This window comes from Rhinolophus sinicus, linkage group LG15 (assembly GCF_036562045.2).
Source record: "Rhinolophus sinicus isolate RSC01 linkage group LG15, ASM3656204v1, whole genome shotgun sequence".
Lineage (NCBI taxonomy): Eukaryota > Metazoa > Chordata > Mammalia > Chiroptera > Rhinolophidae > Rhinolophus > Rhinolophus sinicus.
In genome coordinates this window covers 48,032,677-48,057,999 of record NC_133764.1, presented here as the reverse complement: position 1 = coordinate 48,057,999, position 25,323 = coordinate 48,032,677, and the positions used below count along the sequence as shown (strand labels likewise).

The 25,323-nt window shown below is 46.5% G+C and overlaps 1 protein-coding gene across 1 annotated transcript; it reads right to left on the bottom strand.

Moving 5' to 3' along the window:
* Window positions 1–11,976: 11,976 nt before the first annotated feature.
* EIF1 (eukaryotic translation initiation factor 1) lies at window positions 11,977–13,917 on the bottom strand. The gene is made up of 4 exons (XM_019747798.2): window positions 13,739–13,917; window positions 12,890–13,053; window positions 12,663–12,764; window positions 11,977–12,197 (listed from the first exon to the last, which is right to left on the bottom strand). Exons 1-4 carry the CDS (start codon window positions 13,767–13,769, stop codon window positions 12,153–12,155), a joined length of 342 nt encoding a protein of 113 aa, XP_019603357.1. The 5' UTR covers window positions 13,770–13,917; the 3' UTR covers window positions 11,977–12,152.
* Window positions 13,918–25,323: the final 11,406 nt, after the last annotated feature.

Here is a 25,323-nt window from a genome sequence, read left to right as displayed (position 1 = left end):
CTTGTCTGCAAAGGAGAGAGCGGCCGATTTAAGGTGGAGTCATCCAGGCACCCAGAGGCGGGCGCCTGGACCAGATACACTCCAGACTCTGCCTGCCGACAGGTCTGCAGTTCTGCGACGGCTTGGCGGCTGTTCTTCCATTCCTGCCTGCTCCCCCGGCCCCCAAGCCTTGTCCCTTTCCTCTTACTTACCCTAACTCCAGTGACTGCTTCTCTGAGGAATCGAAAACCAAGAGGAATTTTTTCTAAACTGTTCTATAGAGTTTGAGGGCAGGTGAACAGCTCTGTAGATGTTTCAGTCTTGTAATTTACAGTGAACGTTAAACAGTAATACCAAAGGAACATACGCACTCAGCTGCGTTACAGACCACACAGGGTTCCTTTGGAGACCTCCGGCATAGTCACCGTGTCCAGCACTGGCCGTGTGTGTTGTCCAGTATGGTAGCCATGGTCACATATGGCTCCTTGCATTTAAATTCAGATGAAAAATTCCTCCCTTGCACTAGCCATATTTACAGTGCATGTGTGGCTGGTGGATACCATATTGGACAGTGAAGATTTAGATTAACATCAAAATCGAAAGTTCTTTCAGACTGTGCTGGTCTAGGAAAGAGCTTGAGGTGGGATCCAGAAACCCTGGGTTCCAGTCCCAGCCTTGCCCAATAATTTATATGACTTGGGGTAAGTCATGTCTCCCTCTGGGCCTCAGTTTTCTCATCTGAGAGATGGGAGAATAGCCTTTGTCCCCAGCTCCTAGGGCTGGGGTGAGTATGTAGTAAGAGGGTTGGGGCAGGTCAGCTTGAAGGCGAGGGTTAGGAAGCCAGGGTGGGCCCTAGTGCCAAGACCTAGTGCAGCCCTGGGTTAAAGGAAGCATCCCATCCCTGGAGACACCGAGATGTGAGCCTGGGGTCCTATCAACCCTCTTCCCAGTCTCTCCCTCCCCTCCTAGGTGCTCTCACCTGCAGAGCTGGGAGGCCGATGCTCGATGCTGGGGTCAGTTTGGAGCCTCTCTGTCCTCTGCTGGGCTGGGTGCTCCAGCCCTGACTTATAAAGCCCTCAAGGCCCCTCCCAAGCTCTTCTCCCTGGTGAGGTCAGGCTCCTCACAGGTAGAGGAAAGTGGGTGGTCCAGGTACATCACCCCTGCCCCGCCCTGTCATTTAGAATTACTCATCTGGGTGTGGGGGAGGGAAGGGAGTGGACCTTCATGGGGAGGGGCAGGAGCAGGGTGGGGGCAGGGGCAGTTCTTCAGCTGGGCATGAGGGCAGGCAGGAGACAGGTTCCCTGGGCTCAGGAACAGGGTCCCCGTCATGGTCTCGGGGTCAGAGACCTGGTGCTCATCCCTTGGTCTTCATCCAGTCAGGGGGCAGGTGAGGCAGACGGACCAAATGACCTTAGATTCAGAGAAAACCTATTTCACCATACATTGATGTTTGAAGAGCAAGGAGTATGTGAATGTAGAGTGATGTATTGATCCCCTGTCCCCAATGCCAGGCTCTGCAAACAGGACTTGTCATACTTATTAGGAGCAATGAGCCGTGGGCTGATGGCTCCGCTCTCTCTGCCTAGTGGCTGCATCCTGGTTGCCTCTGAACCCCCTTCATTTCCCCTTACCTTGAAATCCCTGAGCAACCCCCCCGCCCCCCCCCCCTTGTCCTTATGTCCTCTGTGCTGGGCTGGATTTAGCTTGCAGCTCCCCTCATCTCCCCAGGTCTGCTTCTCATCTCCCACCTCTTGCAACCCCCCCACCCAGAGCCCATTCCTTGAGGCTCCTGCCCCTGGACGCTCAGGGGGAGCCAGTAGTCTGCATAACTACTTTCCAAAAGTGCTCACCACTTTCCAATATAAAACACGTCTTAAAATGGTTAGAGACTAAAGGTTTGCCCAAAATGTTCCAGAAAACCAAGTGGTATGCTTGTTGACCTGTTTGATAAATTGCTGCCTCGACCTGGTTTCAATAGATGTAACTAGCTCTAGGTTGTTTTTGATTTTTCTGCAGCTGGAACTGGAGATTTTGCTTTTGTTCATGCGTCTTCAGGGCCCCTCTCGAGCTGGGGGTGTCTTAATGTCCTTTGGGTCCGGGATAAGGGGTGATGGTACCCACGCTCACAGCCAGCCTTGCTGAGAATTAATAGGTGATGAAGGAAGCAGGCTGTGCGGTGTCCATGGCAACCAGCTGCTGAATGAATGTTCTGGTGAATAACCACTCTAATCCAGAGCAGGTCTCGGTGACACAGCAGATGGGATAAATGAAAATGACAAAAATACTGCAGGCATTTGGTGATAATAATTGAATCACAGAATCTCAGCAATGGAAGGGATTTTGAGGGGGTTTGGGGGGATGGGTGGGGTGAGGAGCAGCTCTGCTCACATCCTGGGGAAAAGAGATGTTCGTGTTGCTGTGGTAACGGGAAATTATAAGCTTTCTAGCAGAGCCCTGGTTGTACCGGAGCCCAAGACTTGGTTTCTGCTGGGCAGGTGGTGGTGGGGGTAATGCCCCTTGGCTGTTCTTCTGCAGGCTGGTCCCACAGGGGATGGAAATTGCACCAAATAGAAGCGTGTACTGCCATTCGACAGGCGGTGGTGAAGTGCTCCTGCTTGCTGGCACTGGTGGGCATGCAGCCAGGGCTCATTTTCACAGTTGAGAGACAGCCCTCACCCCAAGGAGCTTGCCATCATGGAGACTGCATGTTCTCGTAAGGGAACCTGTTGAGCTTTGGATAGCTTTCTCCTTCTCTGAGCTGCTTTTTCCTCCAGGAAACAAGGAAAATGACTTGGGAAGGGTAGTCTGTGAAGGTGATATGCAGAAGACACCATACATGGTGCCCAGAACTTCACGGGTATCTAATTTGTTTGCACCTTCTCCCCTTATCCTCTCTGGGCCTCAGTTAGCCTCATCTGTGAAATGGCAATCATTCATTCCTACCTCACAGGGCTGCAGTGAAGGGGAAATGTGACAAGGTCTGTGCACACGCTTTACACACATCGTGGAGCTTTGCCTCCCCTAAGGCTTAAGGAGGGTAATTCCCTAAAAAGCATCATCTGTGAATCCAACATGTTCCATCCTGATGGCTGTGACTCAGAGAATAGACACCTGTCCTGAGTTGCCGCTGACAGAGGCAGTAGGAATGGAGTTTATGGAAGCTGGACCTCTCAGAGACCAGCATTTACTGGTATGAGGACGGTTTTGGAACTCGTGAGGCCGGGGTGGAATCCAGGATCCAACACTTTGACTAGCTGGGTGATCAGAAAATCCAGTGTCTGGGTCTACCAAGTGGAAGACCGGGTCCTAGACCCTGGGGCCCAGCCCCCTCCCTGTAAACCCTGACCCTGTGCTCACAACTATGACAGTGCTATGTACCAGGCACTGAGAAGCCCTTTGCATGAATGAATACAAGTTGCTCTTCACCATGATCTTAGGGGGTAAGTGCTAGTGTGTCCCCATTCTACAGATGAAGAAACTGAGGCCCATGCACGTGAAGCGATCCCTGTCCTGAGTTCACACAACTGAGGAGAGCTGGGCTTAAAACTCAGGTCTCTGTTCACCTAGTTCTGGGATCTCTCTCCTCCCAGCAGGGGTGTGGTGGACAGAATAATGGTCCCCTAAAGATGTACACAGCCAAATCCCTAGAACCTGTGAATACGAAGCATTACATGGCAAAAGGGACTTTGCAGGTGTAATTAAGGTTACAGACTTTAAAATGGAGAGATTTTCCTGGATTAGCTGAGTGGGCCCAATGTAATCAGATGAGCCCTTAAAAGCAGAGGGTGTTCTTTGGCTAAAGGCAGAAGTGATATGGCTGAAGGGTGAGTCAGAGACTTGAAGAATGAGGAGGAATTGACCTGCCCTTGCTGGTTTGAAGACGGGAGGGAGAGGGCAAGAGGCAGAGTAATGCAAGTGGTATAAAGAAGCTGAAAGGGACCCCCAGCTGAGGCCCCACAACCACAAAGAACTGAGTTCAGCCAACAATCTGGATGAGCTTGGACACAGATTCATCCCTGAGCCTTCAGGAAGGAACACGGCCCTGGCCACACCTTGATTTTGGCCTATTGAGCCACGCTGTGCCTGTGCGTCCCTCCACCAGGGCCTTTCATCCAAGACCCTTCTGCCTTCTCAGAGAACTTGGCCTTCATTCACTCACTCATTCATTCATTCATTCGTTCCTTCAAATTCTGTTTCTAAGTGCCCACTTCATGCCAAGCACTGCTGACCCTGGGGACATAATGTTAATCCAGAGGGTCTTTGTTTCTTTTCTCTTGGAGGAGCAACAGTGTATGACTTTAAGCTGCCATGGCTGGTGGTGGGAGAAGTCAGCAGGGAAGCTTCTCCTTCCCCCTGGACCTGAAGCTTTCCTCCATGCAAGGCTTCTGCCATTTATAACACATTTCACCTCCCTCTTCTCCTATGGTGATTATCATTTTAATGGTGATTAAAATTTAGGGAGCACTTCCATGGCCAGGCCCCCATGCTAAGCACTTTGCATACATTCTGTCTTCTGATCCTCACCACAGTCCCACTAGGAGGGTAATAGTACTGCCCCTGGTTTATAGCTGAGGAAACTGAGGCACAGGGAGGTTGGTGATTGTTGGAAGCAGTGAAGCAATCCACCACAAGCCGTGAGCATTCCTGAATGTTCTTGCTGAGTATACCAAGAATGTAAGGTCATGACTACTGGGTTATGTTTGAAGTGCGTAACCTTGAGGCATAAGATAAAGCCTCCCTATGGGGCAAAGAGCAGGCTTACTACTGCTGACTATAAAAGCAGTAGGTTCCCCAAGCTCAGTGTTCCTCAGCTGTGATATAGCTACTGCCCGCATAGCACCCATGTGGGTCCATATGGTTTCACTAACAAGGAACTTGGGGGGTAAGAGGAATTGATGCAAATGGTGCTGCTAGCAGGGTTGTAACAAAGTTATTCGTCTCTTTTCTGTCAGCATTGGTGAATCAGTAATAGGATAACTTATTAGCTAGTAAGTAGGGTAAAATCATATCCCAAATTCAACACAGTGGTTTGCCCAGGACACAGAACTCATCAGATGCACAGCTGAGACTTGAACCTGGACAGTTTGATTCCACAAGCATTAAAAACATGTCTTTCCTTGCTTCTTTCCTCGGTGGTGATATTTCTCCTTCCTTCATGCTCTTATCTATTAAGCCAGTGAGTGGGGTTGGTTGGAGTGACAGACAGCGGGGGCAAGAGAAATGGGAGCAGGGAGGGAGTTTTGATGGCTAATTTTGCCTATGACCTCACTGGCTATTGTGAAAAGCTATTTCAGGGATGGGAGGAGGTGCAGTGCATTTCTTTAGACTTCACTAAAATTCGTCTGCATTTATAAACCTGCCTAATTCCAAACTATCCCTGGCAGAGGATAGAGGACATTTCCTTCCACCAACCAAAATGGTGCTGCCATGTGGATGAGAACAAAACCCTGCTCACAATTTGTCCCTTTGCAATGATTCAATTAAAAAATACACACATACATATATACATACATACATAAAATCTATTTATTGAGATATAATTCACATATCACACCACTCACTCTCTTTAAAGTATATAAGCCAGTGACTTTTGGTATAGTCACAAAGTTGCACAACCATTACCATTAGGTACCCCAGAACATTTTCATCACCCCAAAAGGAGACCCCATCCCCATTTATAATATTTCTTCATTCCTCCTTTCTCCTGGCAAACAGTAATCTACATTCTTCTCTATGGATTTGCCTGTTCTGGACATTTTATACAAACGGGATCATAAATATATGGCCTGTAATGTCTGGCTTCTTTCACTCAGCATAATGTTTTTAAACTTTCTTCATGTTGAAGCACGTATTAGTACTTCATTCCTTTTATTGGCTGAATAATATTCCACAGTATGGATATACTACATTTTATTTATTCATTCATTCGTTGATGGATATTTGGGTTGTTTCCACTTTTTGGCTCTTGTGAACAATGCTGCTATGAACACGGTGTACAAGTTTTTGTGTGATCCTATCTTTTTAGTTCTCGTGGGTGTGTACCTAGGAGTGGAATTGCTGGATCACACGGTAAATCTATGTTTAACTTTTTGAGGAGCTTTCAGATTGCGTTATTTTACATTTCTAATACCAGCAGCATATGAAGGTTCCCATTTCTTCACATCCTTCATCAAAAATTATTGCCTATCCTTTTAATTTTAATTGGGGAATATTGGGGAACAGTGTGTTTCTCCAGGGCCCATCAACTCCAAGTCGTCGTCCTTCAGTCTAGTTGTGGAGGGTGCAGCTCAGCTCCAAGTCCAGTTGCTGTTTTTAATCTTTAGATGCAGGGGGCACAGCCTACCATCCCATATGGGAATTGAACTGGCAACCAACTGAACCATCTGGCCACCCCTCTAGAAGCTCAGTGGCAGCTCGTTGGCTACAATCTAGTTGTGGAGGGCACAGCTCACTGGCCCATGTGGGAATCGAACCAGCAACCCTGTTGTTCAGAGCTCACGCTCTAAGCAACTGAGCCATCTGGCCGCCCCTCACCTGTCTTTTTGGCTATAGCCATCCTAATGGTATCTCACTGTGGCTTTGATTTGCATTTCCCTGATGGCTAATGATGTTGAGCATGTTTTCATGTGCTTATTGGCCATTTGTACATCTTTTTTTGAAAAGTGTCTATTCAGGTCCTCTGCCTATTTTTCAATCAGGTTGTCATTTTATTATTGAGTTGTAAGGTTCTTTATTCTAAATCCAGTCCTTTATCAGATACATGATTTGCAAATATTTTCCCCCATTTGATGGGTTGTCTTTTCACTTTCTTGATAGTATCCTTTGAAGCACAAAGGTTTTAAAATTTTATGAAATCCATCTATTTCTTTGTCACTTGTAACTTTGGTGTCATATCTAAGAAGGCTTTGCCTAATCTAAGGTCATGAAGATTAACTCATTTTCTTTTAAGAGTGCTATGTATCTAGCTTTTTTTAAAAAAAAATTTTATTGGGGAATATTGGGAAACAGTGTGTTTTTTCAGGACCCATGAGCTCCAAGTCAAGTCGTTTTCTTTTTCAATCTAGTTGTGGAGGGCGCAGCTCAGCTCCAAGTCAAGCTGTTGTTTTCAATCTAGTTGTGGAAGGCGCAGCTCAGCTCCAAGTCAAGCTGTTGTTTTCAATCTAGTTGTGGAGGGGACAGATCACTGGCCCATGTGGGAACTGAACTGGTGACTTCGATGTTAGGAGTACTGCACTCTAATCAACCGAGCTAACCAGCCGCCCATATGTGTCCAGCTTTATGTTTAGGATTATGATCTAGGTTGAGTTAATTTTTGTATATGGTGGAAAGTATGGGTCCTACTTCATTCTTTTGCATGTGGATAAGCCCTTTTGCGTGTGGGTAATTCCTGGGATAGCTGGATTTTTGCACCTCTCATTGGGTGCCGTGGTAGTCAGTCCACATTCGGCTCATAACTGCTGTTTTCTGTACTTCAATTGTTTCTGTGTATTTCAATGCAGACCTAACACAGTAATGAAAAATGCACTTATAAAAATGATGAGTCATAATGATACTGTCTTTTGTAACCAGCTTACAGATTGCAATATGAGGTCTGCTAATTTTATCGTCCAAACCGGTGCTTCTTACTTAAACTTGGTTAAAGGAAGATTGCTAAAATGGAGATTGGTTCAGTAGGTGGGGGCTGAAATTCTGCACGTCTAATGAGTTCCCAGGTGATGCTGAGCAGCAGGAGTCTAGTTCTGTCTCCATGGTGGACCATGGAACCAGGTAAGTCACGTCTCTCTGCACCTACTATCCTTGTGCGTTTTCTGTTGTTTCACAGAAATGGAGTGAGAATCAATGAGTTGACACACACAGTGACTGACGTGTTTGTGCTCCATGTTAACACTTCCTGTGTTCCTTATGCTTCCTGTTTTTAACGAATTGTCCATTCCGGGTATCAATTCACCATAAAGACTACGATTAAAGACAATTTAAACTGTGCAACGATCGGGACTGCTGTGGCTGGGCAATGGCTGGCGATAGTGGCTGTGGAGCGAGTGAGTCATGCACGGGCTTCTAAGCCCCATGGCGTCGGCTGTTGTGTGCGTGCCTTCTGCCCGATACACACTCAGTTTGAGAGATGTTTACAAGTATTTTTAAATGGTTATTAATTTTAAAAGTTAATATTGAAATAGGCACTGTTGCTGCTTGTAATGATGGGCCTGGAAAACCTCTGTTAAATCCTGAGGCTTTGTAATCCTTGGGAGGAAACGATGGATCAGTGATTCTTAACTGTTTTAGGTAGTGCATTCTTAAGAATCTGATAAAAGCCATGGACAGGCCCACAAGAAAATGCCCATATGTACATTACACACGAAATCTCAGTCTTATGATTGGTGTCTCAGATGCTGGTAACCAAGTCCTGACCCTTGGCCACCTCCTTTTCAAACCATCTTAAATACAATATTGATTCCTTTCTCTGAAGTTTAGCTCTGATAATGCTTTTCTCCTGCTCAAGTTTCCTCAATAGCTCCCCATTACCCACACCAGTGTTTCCCCAAGTGTGGTTTGTGGCCCTCCCACAGGAATAGGCTGATGCTGTTTAAAAAAGGCCGGTTCCTGGGCCGCACATCAGAGCTTCTATTTCAATATTGACTTTTAAAATTAACCATTTAAAAATGTTTGTAAACATCTCAAACTGAGTGTATATTGGTCAGAAGGCACACATGCAGCAGAATCTTTGGCTCTAAAGGCAGGGCCATTTCCTAGTTTGTAGGCCAGGCATTCTAGCCTCAAAGGTTTGGTCATACCTCAAACCAAATGAAAAAAACGTACCCACAGGCCAAATAGACATATTTTTTGTAACATTTTTGAAAAGACGTTTATAAATTTTATTAAAAATATTTTCTCTAGAACTTTGATTACATTTACATATAGTTACATAAGAATTGCATTGCAGTTATTGCCAATGTTATCTTTTGTAGTGTTCAACACTCTTATTTTGCAGTTTTGGGTGAAAATTTGGAGATACTAGGTTGGTGCAAAACTAACTGCGGTTTAAAAGATTAAAAATTGCAGAAATTGCAATTACTTTTGCACCAAACTAAACATTTCAGTTTTCATACTTTTTTGTAGGCCCTCAAAAAACAGGTGGGACCTGGGCATTGTTTAGCTGATACCCAGTAGAGCCAAACTGTCTTGGGCAGGGTCTACAACCTGAATTTTTAACAAGCACCCCAAGAACAGTGCGGTTTATAAATATTTGAATTAGGATTTAAGAGCAAAAGAAATTACAAAAACCACAGATTGTGCTAATTTTGAAATAATGTGTATCTTCTGAAAGTAATATTAGTCAGGGAGCTCTCAATTTCAAAGACTTGTGAATAGTGTTTTGACACTGATGCTACTCTACCCACCAAGGAATGCAAATGAGAAAGGCGGTCAATTCTAGAGCTACTTGGTAGAATGTTCAGTTCCCAAATATACTGTATTCATAGTTTACAGTAATTTGAATAGGCTTTAAGTAGTTTCTTGTGTAGACTCTTGAGTAGTTTTCCTTTTGTCTTAAATGACACCATTTTAAGAAACGTTTGGTTTGTCCATTGCAGAGGGTGGGCCTAGGCAGCAGGGCTGCTGCCTGAAGTAGGAAAAGGAGACTGAGGGAGGGGAAGAAATGGGGGAATAAAGGACAGAATTGTCTTAGCTTGTGGCTTAGCCCACTCCTATCTCACACTAACTTTCCAGCCCTCATTTTCCTCTATTCTATCTACTTGCTGGCTGTTACCTCTCTGGATTTGTTTTACCATGGGGGTAATGGGTCCCAACTGTTAAATGAACGATATGGTTGATGTATATTTTAAGTGCTTGGCACAGGCCTGGCACATGGGAAGACAGTGCTACATTATTGCCACTCTGTAGGAAACTTGTTCCAGCCAAATTGTCCTACCTTAGGGTCCTCATACACACTGGCTGCTTCTACCTCTGGGACCTGACTCCTCTCTGCCTGGAATGCCCTGCATCAGATGGCACCTCCTTTATGAAGCCTTCCCTGGTCCCATGAACGTGGATGGAGGTAGGGATTCCTAATTCTCAGAGATGCTGTGGCTCTTTGGCTAAGCCAGTGGTGGCAATGGCTCTTCTCCACCATGTCAAGGCCAGCCACATGTGCTGGTCTTACATCCCATCAAGGTATCTGCTTGACTTGTCTTTGTGGCCCATGATCCCCAGCACACTGTACTTCACATACCAAACACTCAATCTCTGTAAAATGAATTTATTAGCCTTGGGAATTTCCACACCTTTTTCTCAACCATCAAAATGGAGACAATTATACTTTATTATTTCAGGCCTGAGATACACCCAAATCACACCAACTGGATTAGGGTGTTCACATATCTCCTGTCATATATTCAGATATATTGGTTGGTTCCAGGTAGCTGATTTAATACTGATTTTTAGTTTACCTCAAAATAACCCCATCTGAAAAAACTGGCGGTCATTTAAAGGCAAGTGGGACCTGCCTGTTAACCTACAGCACGATTCCATTTCATCCCTTCTTCTGATTGTGGTCTCCATGGGTTTGGCCTTGAGTTGCTTCTAGAAGTTCCTCTACAAAAAGCCCTCTTGTAGTCACCTGAATGTTTTGAACAATGTCACTGGTTGGAGCCAAGGGGTAAGTTCTTTTATTAAACTGATCAGTTTTGTAGGACTTGTGTTACAAACTTCTACCACCAGGGTTAGAATCCTTGTCTATTTTCAAGGCTCAGCCTTTCATTAGCCCTCCTCCACACCTCAACCTTTGTCTACAAAATAGGCTGGCAACAAATAGGAAGTGTTGATTCCTTATTACCTTTCTTAGCAGCTTGAAGCCTGTAATTCAGTATCTGAAATTAGCACTTTTACGATCCACATGCTGGGAAAATTACCGTTATTTTGTGTTTAACAGAAGTAATGCTGTTTCCCTGAAAATGACACATTAGAGCCAATTGTCCAGCTAGGTCTTATTTTCAGGGGAACGCAGTGGACTCAAGAATAGACCTCGATATACTATTCAGTCTTGTCAAGGGATAGCCTCCTAACATTAAATTTTAGCTTCTCAAACACTTTAGCCACCAAGCTTAATACTACAAACCTATTTCCTAGTAGTAGTACAAACTTGCATACCTTTTCACGAGTTTGTAGATTAGATGGAGTCCCACACCATGCTTGTCCTTCTGAGGAACAAGCTCACTAAAGGTTTCTTTTTTTTTAGCCTAGTTTCATTTAGGTCCCAGTTGAGAAGCCGCAGGCAGACGGATCCTCCACTGTCTACTTCTGTGATTCCTTCACACATACAAGACTGATTAGATATAAATAGAATCTGTAAGTCAGGTGTTTCTGAAAACAAGTTTTATTTAAATAATGGTTTAAATACATTACATAACATTAAAACTGAAGGGAAAAAAAACCAAAAATCAGTTTACTTCACATGGCATTGGGCAGCTGTTGCTAGTAAGTCGCAAGCTCTACAGCTAGCTACGTAACTGACATCAGTTTGAAATTTGTTCCCTTGTCAAAAGTTTAACTCTGATAGAAGGTTGGCCTCACATTCTGGTGTTTGGACATCAAATAGCTAGGATATGTCTGGTCCAAAAGACCTTGGTGACAAGCCAGATGTCCTATCGCCTCGCCTCACTAGAGGGAAGGTGGCTGCTTTAAGCTCCGCCCACCAGGTCAGGTTGGAGACACCAAGGGATCTTTGACCACCGAAGGCTCCCTCTAGTGGTACAGTTGCCGTTGCTGCCTTACCCCATCCTCTCTCTCAGCTTCACCGAAGGAATTCAGGTGGTGACATTCTCTTAGGGCAGGGAACTCTGCAGAGGGAGAGCCGAGGAGCTTCTGGCCAGACATAGCCATCTGTGATCTTGGGGCTCTGGGCTTGGCCGAAACATCACGTTATTGCTCTGTTTCAGGCTGGACACTGCCAGGCGCATACTGCTTGACCTCTGTTTAAATGAGGGACTTCCAGACTAGACAGCATGGCTCTTTTCAGTTTATTGCATGAAGGAGTTACACTAGTCCAAGTTAAAAGCAGACCCCAAATGGTTACATTATACAAGCTGTGAGGTTTTTAAACTTGTGACAAGGGACAGAAAGGAAATTCTACTCATTGCAAGGAAATCCTCACTTAAGCTTCAGTGAGCCAAAAGCACTTAAAACCCATGAACCTTCAGCTGGTCCTCCTTAGCCAGTCCAATCTGCAAAGAAAAAAGGGCAAATTTTTAAACAATGCATAGAAAAGTCTCTGATTCTGATGCCATAATCCTGTCTTCCTGCTTCTATACCAGGCAAGGGAAGTCGAACAGCCAAGTCCACTACGAGTAGTTCTTCTCAGGGTACCCACTACATTAAAGAACCAATGACATAGAATTCTAGCACTCAAGTGGAACAACCAACCACACATCCTGCTTATTTTAGTACCTGTCTGTGTGCAATTTAAAATTGCAATCTTTAAAGTAGATCCATACAAACAGTAAACTTAAGACAGACAAATCCCTTGTTTTTGTAAATACAATACATTCATTATGTATTTCAAAACTCAAACTGTTTTGCTTAACCTTTAAAACAAAATGTTTACATCCCTGGCAGAAACTGAAGACTAGGCAGGATCTGCAATTAACAAGGGCAGATGCTCAAATACATCATGAAGTGACCGAACTCACCTCTATGAGGAACTGGCATATGTTCTTGCGCTGGTCACCCTGAAGCTGAATTACTTCTCCATATTCTGGATGCTCAATTACAGTACCATTGCAGGCAAATTTCTGCAAACACAAGGGAAGCAAATTAGGCCAAGCAACAACACTAATAATCCCATTCAGGAAAATAATACAACACAGCACCCCCATGTGGGCACCTTAAATGTGAATTTCCTACAATTAAAACCTACCTTCTTAAAGGCCTTCACTAGTTTCTTTTTATCGTAATCATCAGCGATCCCTTGGACAGTAGTAAGGGTCTTCCTGCCGTTTCTCTGTTGAATTCTTATATGGATATAATCCTCAGTGCCAGCAGGAAGCAGATCATCACCCTTACTTGCATCAGCAAAGGGGTCTGGGAAGAAAGGTCAAGTTTAGAGCTGGTGTGGCTCAGAAGCCACTGTCAACCCTCCCCTTGGATCTTTTGTGCATGCAGAAACTAATACGGAAATCGCCAAGCCCTGCTCAGATCAGGTATGTTCTTTGCCGGCTCTCCCCGAACAGGTCAGTCTGGGACGGACGGCCTCCTGCCCCGAGCCCGCCCTCGGAAACCGATCACGTGTTGGGGGAGCAAAGGCTGGCAGGCAGCGCCCCACCCGGCTGATGCAACCGGCCGGAACCCGAGCTCCGAGGCGGGGCCAACTTCCCGCCCCATTGGCGCGCGCGTTTGTCACTTAGGGCTGGTGCCGCCTACCCCTCCCAGCTCCGCGACAACGGCGGTGACGTAGCGGACGTGACGCAGGGGTGGCGGGAGGGGGCGGGTGTGGCCCGCAGTGGCCCCGGAGCCATTAGTAAATGCGCCACCCGAGACGCCAGGCCCGCCCAAGGGCTGACCTCTCGTCCTGTCTTTCCGGTCACAATCAGAGGCCGACCCCAGGGCCCAGGCCTGTCCCCACTGCCTGCGTGGCCCGACATCTTCCCTCCGTCAAACTTACGAAGGCCCGGAGCGCTTGGCAGCTTTCCGGGCCCAGTCTCTGGGCCTAGACCGCCCCGCCGCCCCACCCGGGCCTTTTTCCCGGGGGGACCTTTCCGTAGCTTACCGAAAGAGTGGAGGTTCTGGATAGCGGACATACGATACGATTCCTTTTCCTCGGTGGAAACGGCCTGCGGAAGGCGGCGGCAGGAGAAGGCGGGCAGGGGGGACGGAGCGTCGGGAAGCGAGGGGGCTCAAGGGGAAGATTGCTGAGTCCTCGGCGGCGGCTCAGTGACTGGGGCGGAGGGGCGGTGCCTGTATTCACTTATATAGCCTCCCCTGTGACGCCAGCGCGCTGTCCTCACGTCCCGACCCCGCCCATGGCGTCGTGTCCCCAGCGCCCAGGCGTCGCCGCTTTCAATTGGTCCGGGGACGAAACGCGTAACGGCGCATGCGCTGGAACTAAGTGCTGCGGTAGGGCGTCCTCTGACTTGGGGCGAGATGGAAGGGGGAGGGAAAGCTTGGTCCGTCTCAGCGCCTGCGCAGTGCGGGAGGAAGGTGTCAGCAACGCAGAGAACTGCTGGCGGTATCTGTTGCGCCTGCGCATTATATGTTCTCTGGCATGTTCCCTCTTCTCGACCCTGTTGCTGCTCACCTGCTCCAGAAGGGACTTTCATGGGGTAGATTTGGAGTCCTTAGAGAGGATTTAGTGGCTGAACCTCCAAAACAGGAGCAATTCCCACTATCTCATACCCACCCAGTTATCCACTTAACTTTCTTTACAGATTTAGGGTGGCATTTAAAAAAATATTTTAATTTTATTGGGGAATAGTGTGTTTCTCCAGGGCCCATCAGCTCCAAGTAATTGATTCTTCAATCTAGTTGTGGAGGGCCCAGCTCAGCTCAAGTCCAGTTGCCATTTTCAATCTTTAGTTGCAGGGGGCGCAGCCCACGGTCCCATGTGGGAATTGAGCTGGCAACCTTGTTGCAAGCTCCTGTTCTAACCAACCAGCCATCTGGCCGGCCCCAGGGCAGTGTTTTAATCAACATACAATAACATAACCAAAACTTTGTTAACATAATAAAAATGCCTTTCAAAGTGAGAGGCAACAAGCATTTATTGAGATCAATAAGAATAACCATTTAGGAATCATTAATTCAGGCAGAAGCCCAAATGATGTTCTAATTATGAAACAAATGCAACGGGTGTTTATGAGGAAGGGGAACAATTACATCAATAGAAGGAAGGCATTTCTTCCTTCTATTATAGTGATGTCAATTTTATACAGCGTATTTAATTTTCAGCCCAGTAGTCATAATAACTGCTTTCTTTGCAAACAGTTCTTTGGAACACAATGTTGCCCTAGGCCCAGTCCAAAGGTTATTTTGTCCTGTTTTAACATTCCAAGGTGCAAGGCAGTTCCTGTGGCATGGCAGCCCCAGCTCCATTTTAAAGTGGCTGTGTTTATTATATATATACTGGGGGTGCCAAAAACAATGTATACAAGTGGATACTTTGGTCAACGTTGCTCAAACAGCAGTTTGCTGTAATCAGAAGTGTCTGGACGCTTGTAATTGCAGAAGTCAAACGTGACTTGTATTCATCTTTTGTTATCGGTATATATTGAGTATTACAATTTTAATGGTTTTTTCCTTTCTTAAAATGTGCATACATTTTTTTGGCACCCTCTGTATTTTGACAACCTTAACTTTATCATTTAGATTAATATATCATAATGATATCTAAATTAGCAGATTAATCTAACCTAAAAATGGGTTAATCTCTAAATTTATCATTTAGATAATCTAAGGAAAGAATGCAAGCTCATTAACATGAGTTCAAGGGAGAGTAACTGATTCTGGGCGTTGGAAAAGAATTCCCAAGGGTGTCCTTTGTGTCGTAAAAATTGTGTGGGGTAGAGCCTTCCCAGGTAGTAGATGAACTATTTCCTTCAAAACAGTCAACTTTTCTTGTTCTTTCAATTTGTTAATTGAAATGCTCTCAGTTGCAGGGGTAAAGAGAGTGGTTTTAGACTCCAGGGCCTCCTAGGCCAGGTAGGTAAGATTAAGTAGTGCAGATAGCAAAGTGTGGTGTAATGGGATGTGGTGGGGGCTGGGCTGAGAGTTAGTTAGGGGCTGCCATTGACTATCCACCTGTAGCCCATTGTGTTAGATCTTTTTCAAGGAACCTGGAAATCTAGATGTTCACATATAAAAAAAACCTCTTGATTTTTAAATACTGCCAATAAATTGAAATTTTTTGACAATTTGCCCCACTGTGCAAACCAAACAAAAAAATGTGCACTAGTGCCATGGACTGCAAAGCGAGAGCCTGCCCGTTGAAAACTCTGAGAGAAGAAAATCTAGATGGACTTGATTGTTTTGATTACTGTATTTACTAAGTAATCTTTTGGTTAATAATTCTGCTTCCTTGATATCAGGAAGGGAGGAAGCATGGCTAGAAGTCATGGCATCCCAGGCTCAATTCTAGCCCAGTCCCAGAAGCTGAAGCTCTAACCTGCCCTCCACCTGCGAACCTCTACACTCACAGACATGGCTCTGCTTGGAAGGGGTTTGGGGAAAGAGAGTGAATGAAGCAGAGCTATCCTTCCAGGTGTGCACACATATTTTGCTATATGAAAATTTAAAACACTAATGGGGTCCAGTTTATCAGTGTTACTTTTTAGGAAAAGATCCTGCGTCATGTCCAAGAAATCCTTTCTCTGCTTCGAGTTTGTAAAGATATTCTGTTATTTCCCTTTGAGAGTCTTAAAGCTTTGCTTTTCACTCGTAGGTCTTTAAGCCACCTAAAATTTATTTTTGCATGTGGTGTGACAAGGGGTCTAATTTTCCCCCCTTATATGGATAACCAATTATCCCAGCACCAGCACCATTTATTGAATAATGCAATGCATCTTTTTTTTTTTTTTTTTTATTGGGGAAGGGGAACAGGACTTTATTGGGGAACAGTGTGTACTTCCAGGACTTTTTCCAAGTCAAGTTGTTGTCCTTTCACTCTTAGTTGCAGGGGGTGCAGCCCACCATCCCTTGCGGGAGTCGAACTGGCAACCTTCGGTGTTAAGAGCACGGAGCTCCAACTGCCTGAGCCACTGGGCCCGCCCAATGCAATGCATCTTTGCCCCACTGATTCATCATGCCTTCTCTATCATAATTGAGTTTCTGTCTATGTATGAGTTCATTTTTGGAGTCTCTGTTCTGTTTAACTGGTCTATTTATCTCTAAGCCACACTCTCTTAATTACAGGAGCTTTCCATGAAGTCTTGATGTCCAACAGGATAAGCCCTTCCAGTTTGTTCTTCAGAATTATCTTGACTCTTCCTGGTCCTAGTTCTCCTGGCAGGCTTGTGGTGTTTCACCAGTCTCCACATTCTATGCCGTCGTGGTTCTATGAAGCATTTGGATTTTCTCGTCGCAGGGTGTTTGTCTCCCTTTGCTTGGTACATTCTTTCCGCCTTTTTGAGGATGTGTAAGAACTTTACTATCATGATTTGTGGCTCAACATTGGGGTTTTGCAGTTTGAACTCTGAGACTATGTACAGAGCATGACTTGAAACTGCCTGCAGAACGAACAGTCTCTCTGTGCTCTTTAAGTTTGTCGTTAAGTAACCCCAAAGCTTTAGTTTTACAAGCCTGAACTGGAACTAGGACTTTGATAAATGCCTAATCAGATGTCACCTGTTGTTCCTATATCACAGCCCCATTTGCTGACCACTACTGAGTCAGCCTACCATTGAAAAGTCCAGTTGCCCCCACCAATCAGAAAACGAATGATTAACTTTGTGATCTTGTTTCCTATAGCAACCCATCTCTTTGATCATCAACTCCTTGTAACTTTTACCTATCAAAACCTAGCCCGATCCCCTCCATGTTGGAACATGTCTTTGGTTCATATTGAGGGCTATGTCCTTGAGTTGCAAATCATATATGAATAAAACTCTCTTTTAATTTCCTTTGGAATTTTTGTTAACATCTTCAGTTGGCACCTCTCACTCATCTTTCAGGACTCAGCTGGGGTTGTCTATTTTTCTGAGAAGATTGTGTTTGGAGCCCTGCTCTGTGCCTTCACTATTTGGGCATTTATCACACTGCATTTTACTTGCCTGTGCCTTGGACTGGCTGTACAATTTGCTGGGCCCAGTACACAATGAAAATGTGAGTCCTTTTGCTCAAAAAATGGTTCATGATTTTAAGATGGTGACAGCAGAGCATTAAACCAAGCACAGGACCTTCTAAGCACAGAGCCCTGTGTAACAACACAAGTTGCACACTCATGTGAACGAAAAAGGGGCTGTGTAACAAACCTGATAAGATCCGTGACTGAAAGTTACTTCACAGGGTGATCGGATCCTAAATTCCTAACTGGGCAGGTCATGGTGGGTAGTCATGCCCCAGGCCTATAACTTCTTTAGTAAAAGGTTTATCTTTGCCTTAAGTAAGCCTTGTCCATTGCGCTTATGTACCTGGTTAGCACACCTTTGAAATGCCAGCGTAATGCTGGTTTTCAGACCCCTTGGAGATGTAACCACCCTCAAGGGTGCACCTAATCTTGTTAACTATCCTGTAATCCGATCATAGAGATTTCCCCGCACTGCTTTCTCCCACTTTATGTTCCCTTCTTAATTCCAAATGTATAAGAGGAGCTGCAAAACTGTCACTCTCCAGAGCATCTGAGATCTTGCTTCCTGGCGATGACATCAATTTGGCTCAGATAAACTGTTATAAAAATTCTCTACAGGCTTGGATGTTCTTACCTTGATAGCCATGAATTTGGCCCAGCACCTTCCCTTGGTTGTTTCCCTCGTAGGCTGTGAACTCTACTGCGTATGTGCGGTAGGTACCTGGCACACAGTGGGTGCTCAGTGCTTGCTGGATGAACATGTGGATGTACATTGTGGGTGCTCAGTTACTAGGAGTGGCTCTAAGCTATAACTTCTGCCACCCTCGTGGAGAGTCCTGGGCAGAGGATTGAGAAAAATTCTTTCTCAGAGGTCGGACTCTGGGCTCCAAGGGGAACTGCTGCACCTGGCCTCCTGGTGCAGGGCAGGGCAGGTGGCCCTGGGTAAGCCACGTTTGTCAGCCTGTCCACCTCTCAGGGCTCTATTTCATCTCCCATGAAAGGACAACTGGGTACTTCCTAAGGTCTTTCCCAGGTCTAAAATCCAAAGTTCTGTGCTCCTAGGTTGGGAGCATTTTGAAGGAGGGTCTACAGGAGTTCCCTCTCCAGTGTGGAGGTTGTTCCAGCCCTGGGAGCTTTTGGAATAATGATAGAGCCAGGATGAATTTGTCTGCAAGTGACATCTGTGCCTGCTGTTAATTCTGTCTTAATCATGACTGTGCTCCTAGGGGCAGGGCAGGGGCAGGGCAGAGGCAGGGCAGAGAGCACAGGCTCTGGGGTACCTGAACCTGAGTATAACCTCCACCTCTTCCTGCCTGGATGGCTCAGTCTCTCCCAGCCTCCATGTTCTCATCTGTGCAAAGGGATAATGATTTCCTTAGGCTTTCTAAAAAGGGGATTTAAAAAGGAGACTATCGGGGATGCCAAAAAAAATGTATACACGACTTGTGTTCATCTTTTGCTATCGGCATATATTGAGTATTACAATTTTAGTAGTTTTTTCCCTTTTTTAAATGTGTATTTTGGCACCCTCTGTATGTGTGACAGGATAAAAATGTAACAATATCAAATCACTAAATAGATTATGCCAAATTCCTAGAGGCAAAGGGAGAGAGAGGGGCTCTGAGAGAGGCTCCGAGATCAGCAGGGGATATGAGCAAGCCCCTCGGAGTGGGGATAGGACAGAGGTGGGAGCCTCTCCATGTGATCTCCTTGGGATGTGGCAAGAGCCTGGCTGTGTGGGACACCTGGGGACCCTTGGCCTTGATAAGATTCGCCAGGGCCCCAAACTTGGCATGGAAATAGCAGAATCTCCTGCCAGGAAGGGGTTGTATCCTCTGGGGAAATAGGTGTCTCCATGGTAACCAGGGCAGATGGATGATTTGGTCCAAATGGCCTCCCTGAAGCTCTGGTGCTACAGACAACCCTGTGACCTAGAGAGAATCCTGGAGAATGCTGGAGCTCCTGTCACATTCAACATTGGATTTCTGGGCAGCTTGGGGGGATATTAACTGGCACAGGATTGAACTTAATTTAAAGAAAGTCAAATCAATGTGATATTTCTCACATTCCTTATTTGGGAGCTAGCACCCATGCATGGAAATGACTGGTATAGTGCCCCCCACACCCCCACATAGAAGTTCCCAGTGAATGAAGGTGCCATTCTTACCACTTGGAAAAGGAGGCACAGCTGGGTTTGCTCAGCTCTGCCCCAGGTCACATGGGGTTAGTATGAGATGGGTGTGTATGTTATCAGCTGGTTCTGACCCATAATAAAAGAGTGACAAATATGTAGTTTGAGCCTCTTTCTGTGTTGATAAACAGAATTGCAACATTTTTAATGGCCATGTAATTTTCTTTTGTCTAGATGTCTCTGTGGGCTCCCCATTTTTTCTGGACTCTTACAAGGCCCCAAACTACTGCTTCTTGCTCTCTTTCCTACTTCTGCGGCAACCTCGTTCCCCACCAGATCTAGGAAGATGACTCCTAAATTGGTACCTCGGTTCAGTTCAGTTCTCATGAGTTTCTGTTTCCAGGTTGGCCTCTGAAGGGAATGTCCAGTGAACCAGACACATCTTTGGGGCACGAGTCCTTGGCTCAGGGTTCTGCTATGTCCTATGAGAACCGTCACCTGTCTTATTCTCAGTTCCCTCCTGTGTAAAAGTGGGGAAAAAACATACAGGGTTGGGAAACAATACAGCAATTTCTCAAAAAACTAAACACAGAATTGCCATATGAGCCACAATTCTACTTCTGGGTATATATCCAAAAGAATTGAAAGTAGGGACATGAATAGATATTTGTCCACCCATGTTCATAGCAGCATTATTCCTAAAAGCCAAAAAGTGGAAAAAGACCAAAAATCCATGGAAGGATGAATGGACAAACCAACCGACCAATGAAAATGTGGTATATAAAAACAATGGAATATTATTCAAGCTTGAAAAGGAATGACATTGTGACACATGTTACAACATGGAATAACCCAGAAGACATTATGCTAAGTGAAATAAGCCAGACACAAAAATACAAATACTGTATGATTCTACTTACATGAGGTACTTAGAGTGATCAAGGTCATAGAAACAGGAAGTAGAAGGGTGGGTGCTGGGGCCTGGAGGACGACAGATGAGGAATTCCTGTTTAGTAGGTACAGGATTTGGGAAGATGAAAAGGTTCTGGAGATGGATGGTGGTGATGGTTGCACAACAATGTGAATGTACTTAATGCCACTGAAATGTACACCTAAAATGGTTAAAATGGTCAATCTATGTTATGTGTATTTTTCCACAATAAAACACACATGCTAGTGCAGGTGGGCATGTAGTTACCAAGTAGGTTGAATGAAATTAACACACATGTACCCCCACTGTAATATTTAATAAACACCCCAAGCTTAGCATGCCCTAGACTGAGCTCCTAATCTCCCCTACACACCCAAACCACAGCCTTCCCATGGTGGCTGATGGCAGCTGCATCTCCATGGAGACAGCACCCTTGACTCTTATCTTCTCTCCTACCTTACACACAAAGGGTTAGGAAACTCTGGGGCTCTCTGCACAGTGTATCAGGCATCTGAGCACAGCTCACCACTCCCACCGTCATCTCTGGACTGGGTCACTGCAATAGCCGGAAATGGCTCTCCTGACCTGTGACAATCTCATATTTTCTGAGGCCTCCTGTGACCAATCCCTGTTACCTCTCTCAGCTCATCCCAAGTGCTCTACCCTCCACCCCCACTCCAGCCACATCACCTCCCTTGCCGGGTCTAGAACATGCCAGAAAGTCTCCCACTTTGGGGGTCTGGAAGCTTCTCCTAGATAGTCACATGCCTTTCTTTCCCAAAGTGTAGCAGGGGAGGAAAGCATAATTTTCCCTCTACCCTTCTAAGTTCTTGGCTGAGACCCCTGTAATAAAAGACAGATTAACAAGAGAAAAAAACAGTTTATTAACACGTATATCTCACGTATACATGGGAAATACCCAGGAAAAGCAAGGAACTCCCAGAGGTGGTTTAGAATTCAGGCTGAAATACCGTCATAATGGGGAAAGGAAGGGGGAATATATATAGACCTCTTAGGGGAAAGATTTTTGGGAAAGATAAATGGGCCTGTAGAAGAATAGCTGGGGGGTAGAGAATTGTGACAATGTTTGCATGCGGTACAGGCTTCTAGTCTCCTATCCTATGACAGGAGTCAATCTTCCCCCTTGATAAAAGTCCCTCCTGGGGAGGGGAATTTACAACAGCTGAGCTCCTTTTGGGGAATCTGTCTTTAGGTAGATAAGGGGAATTTAGAGAAAGGCTCTCTTTGCATTTGCTGTTTTTCATGTGCCTAATGCTCAAAACAATCACCACCCCAAAGTAGCATATTTTGGGGTGGCATATCCTGCTACCCTTCCATCTCAAGGTTTTACTTAAATGGCTCCTTTGTACTGAGGCCTTTCTTGACTTCTATTTTAAATTGCAGCCCTGGTCCAGTCCTTCCACATGCTTTTCCCTAAATCACTGCTCCTTTCCCCCCCGACAGCACCTTCTAGTACACCATGTCATTCACTCATTTATTCCAGCTGTTAGTTAACGTCTCTCTCCCCCACTGGAACCTAACACCATTTATTGATGTATCCCAAACCATTTAGCACAGGGCCTGGCACATAATAGGGGCTCAATAAATACTAGTCAAAGGTGTGCATGCGTTAAAATGCTTCATTGACTACAAAGTCTGCACACATGTGAGCTATTGCTGCTGCTTTCACTTTGATTATTATTTCTAGTTGCCTGAAGGACGTCTTCACCAGGACGTCCTGATAGCAACTCAAACTGAAGTCCTTTTGCTCTGCTTGGCCTGACTCGCCTAGCTGGGCCAGCAGTGCCTCCTTTAGCACCATGTATCCTTCCTCCTTCTCTTTCCCCAGAACCTTCTCTGTTGCTCCGAAATGTCTCCCCTTTGCCCTGTTCCCTCCCCTCCCTGCAGCTATTATGCTCTTTTCTGGAAAAGACGCCTGGTCAAGCTCTGCCCTTGCTCAAAGACCTTTGCTGGCCCCCCATTGCCTAAGGATTTAAGTTCAAACTCCCTAGACTGGCGCTCAAACACTAGCCTGTTAGGCTCCCAAATGACCTTTTCTTCCCCTCTTTACATCCAACCTAAACTTGGGACAAACTGGATTCCTTAGAACCGATGTTTTCCTGCCTCTGTGCCTTTGCTCAGCGTGGTCCCTCCACGTGGAGCACCTTCTTTCATCTTTGCTTGCCCCAAATCCTACCTGCCCTTTCAGGCCCAGCTTCAACATCACGTCATGTGCTGCCTGCAAGCCTTTCCCCAGCCTCCTCTAAGCGCATGCTCCCTCCATCTTTTGGAACTGTTTTTATGACCCATTCTGGTGGGTGTCTGGTGCTGAGTTGAGTTTTGGATCATGTAAGTTAGTGGCCACCCTGCCGGACTGAAAGCTCCTTCAGGGCATGGGCTATGCCTTGTTCCTTTCTACATCCCTCTCAACCCCAGCACAGCGTCCACTTTCACTCAACCCAAGTGTTAACTTTGAATTTCTGGCCGAACACACAGCTGCAGAACAGGCGCACTTCCTTCTGTGGCCACAAGATGGCAGCATAGACCGGGCTTCGGGACCCAGGTGAGGCCCCACATTCCTTTGACCTTCCCAGCGGCCAAAGCCCTAACAGGTAACCGGGTCCCCTCAAGGTGTGTGGAGGAGAGTTCTCTTTCTAGTGTGGGAGCATCAGCTGGCGGCCTGTAGTGAGTGTGTGCGTGTGTTTCCTGAGCCGCCCCCTCCCAAGGTCCCCTCTGTGGCCCCTTTTCCAGGACAGACCAAGGTGGGGTGCAAAGAGCACTAAGTGGGCAGGGAGTTGGCTGGCTTGGGTCCCGGTTCTGCACTGCTGCCTTGGGCAAGTGTTGGTGTACCAGGAAAGGGCCATCACAGGGTCCAATTGGGGTAACTGCCCGTGAGTATTCATCTTCCTGTCCTCTCCCAGCACCCCCTGCAGTTTTCCTGAAGGCAAAATGATGGGTGTACTAATGACCTGATGTTCACCACCTTCTCTCCCTTTCTGGGATCCTGTGTGGTCCAGAAGAGGGGCGAGGTGGGGTTCCTGGGGCTACAGATGGTCCTGCCGCCATCTCAAGGCCCACTTATCGCCTTAATTAAGGCAGGAGGGGCCCCATCCAGGCAGATGAAAAACACCAGGTTTCTTGAAATTCCTGCCCTGTGACCTTGAGTGAGCTCCTTCACAGCCTGGAGGCAGCTGCCCACCTGTGGAGGGAGGGGCTGCATTTCCTGGATGGTGGGAGGTTGGGAGGTAACAGGGCCTGACAAATTACAAGTGCCCAGTCAGTGGTGGTACTGGTAGTAGTAAGAATAGTGGTAGTAGTAGCAGCAGTAGCAGTAATTAATAATAATAATAACAATATCCCTGCCTTTGACGATATGCCAAGGGAGCAGGAGAGAGGAGAGAGGAAGGACAAAAATGTCCTTGGAGGGTCAGGGATGGTCGGGGCTTCCCGAGAGGGTGTGTGGAGAAGGGGCGGGAGCGCCCCTAGGTTGAACCTTTCTCCCTGGCGGGGCTCCTCCAGGTGCGGGTAGGAGGCCAGGTGAGGGGAGCGGAGGGCCTGCCCAGCAGAGGGCGCCGCGAACGCAGGGCCCTGTCTTGGGTTTCCTCCAGCTCCTATCCCACTGCATTTTCCTTCCAGAGTTGTGGGCCTCTGCATGTTTCCATGGGATGCGGTGGGGGTGAGGGTACTGCTGGCTAGGTTGGGGAGCTGTGGGGTTTGTCACCATTTGCAATTGTTGGCCTGTGTACCTAGTGGCTATTGTGGGTTTGCCTGTAATCATCACAGTAATCAGTCATTAATTCATCACATTAAGCACCCATCAAATGTCAGGCACTGTACTGGCAGGAGCATACCCTGATAATGAAAGCCCAGGATCCAAATGACCGAGGTCAGCCCAGGCTGCTGGGGGAGCACTGAGGAGTCGAGTACTTCCCACCACCATCTCTCTCTCTCATGGGTACCAACCCTGAGGTGAGCAGTGTTATGTGTCTTTTGCAGAGGAGAGAATTGAGGTTCAGAGAGGTTAACTACTGGGCCTAAGGTCACACAGCCAGTAAAAGGATGAACTGGGATTTGCACCGAGAGCCTGGTTCCAGAATGCTCTCCCACCAGCCTGAGACTGCCTCTGCCAGGGAACAGCCAGTGAGACTGTGATGGGGTGAGGGGCTGTCAGGCGGGCAGGGAAGTGACTCCACCTGTGCATGCCCCAAGGGGGATAGGAGTCCATGTTACAGGGTGGCTGACTCCATCCCAGAATGGGGAACTTTCTAGCAATCAGAGCTGCCCAGTCATAGGGTGGGGGAGCCTAAGGAGTAGACATGCCTGCCACTCCCCAGAGCTTGCGATGGCTCCCTGTTGAACCTGGTGCATTCACCCAGCGCCAGAGGCTCTGCCTGGCACAGTCCCTTCTCCCTCCAGCCTCGTCTTGCCCACTCTCCCCAGCACCCTCTGTGTTCTTGGCTCTCAGTCCTTCTTTCGGCCACTTGCTGGGCATGCTCCCCACCTCTGGGCCTT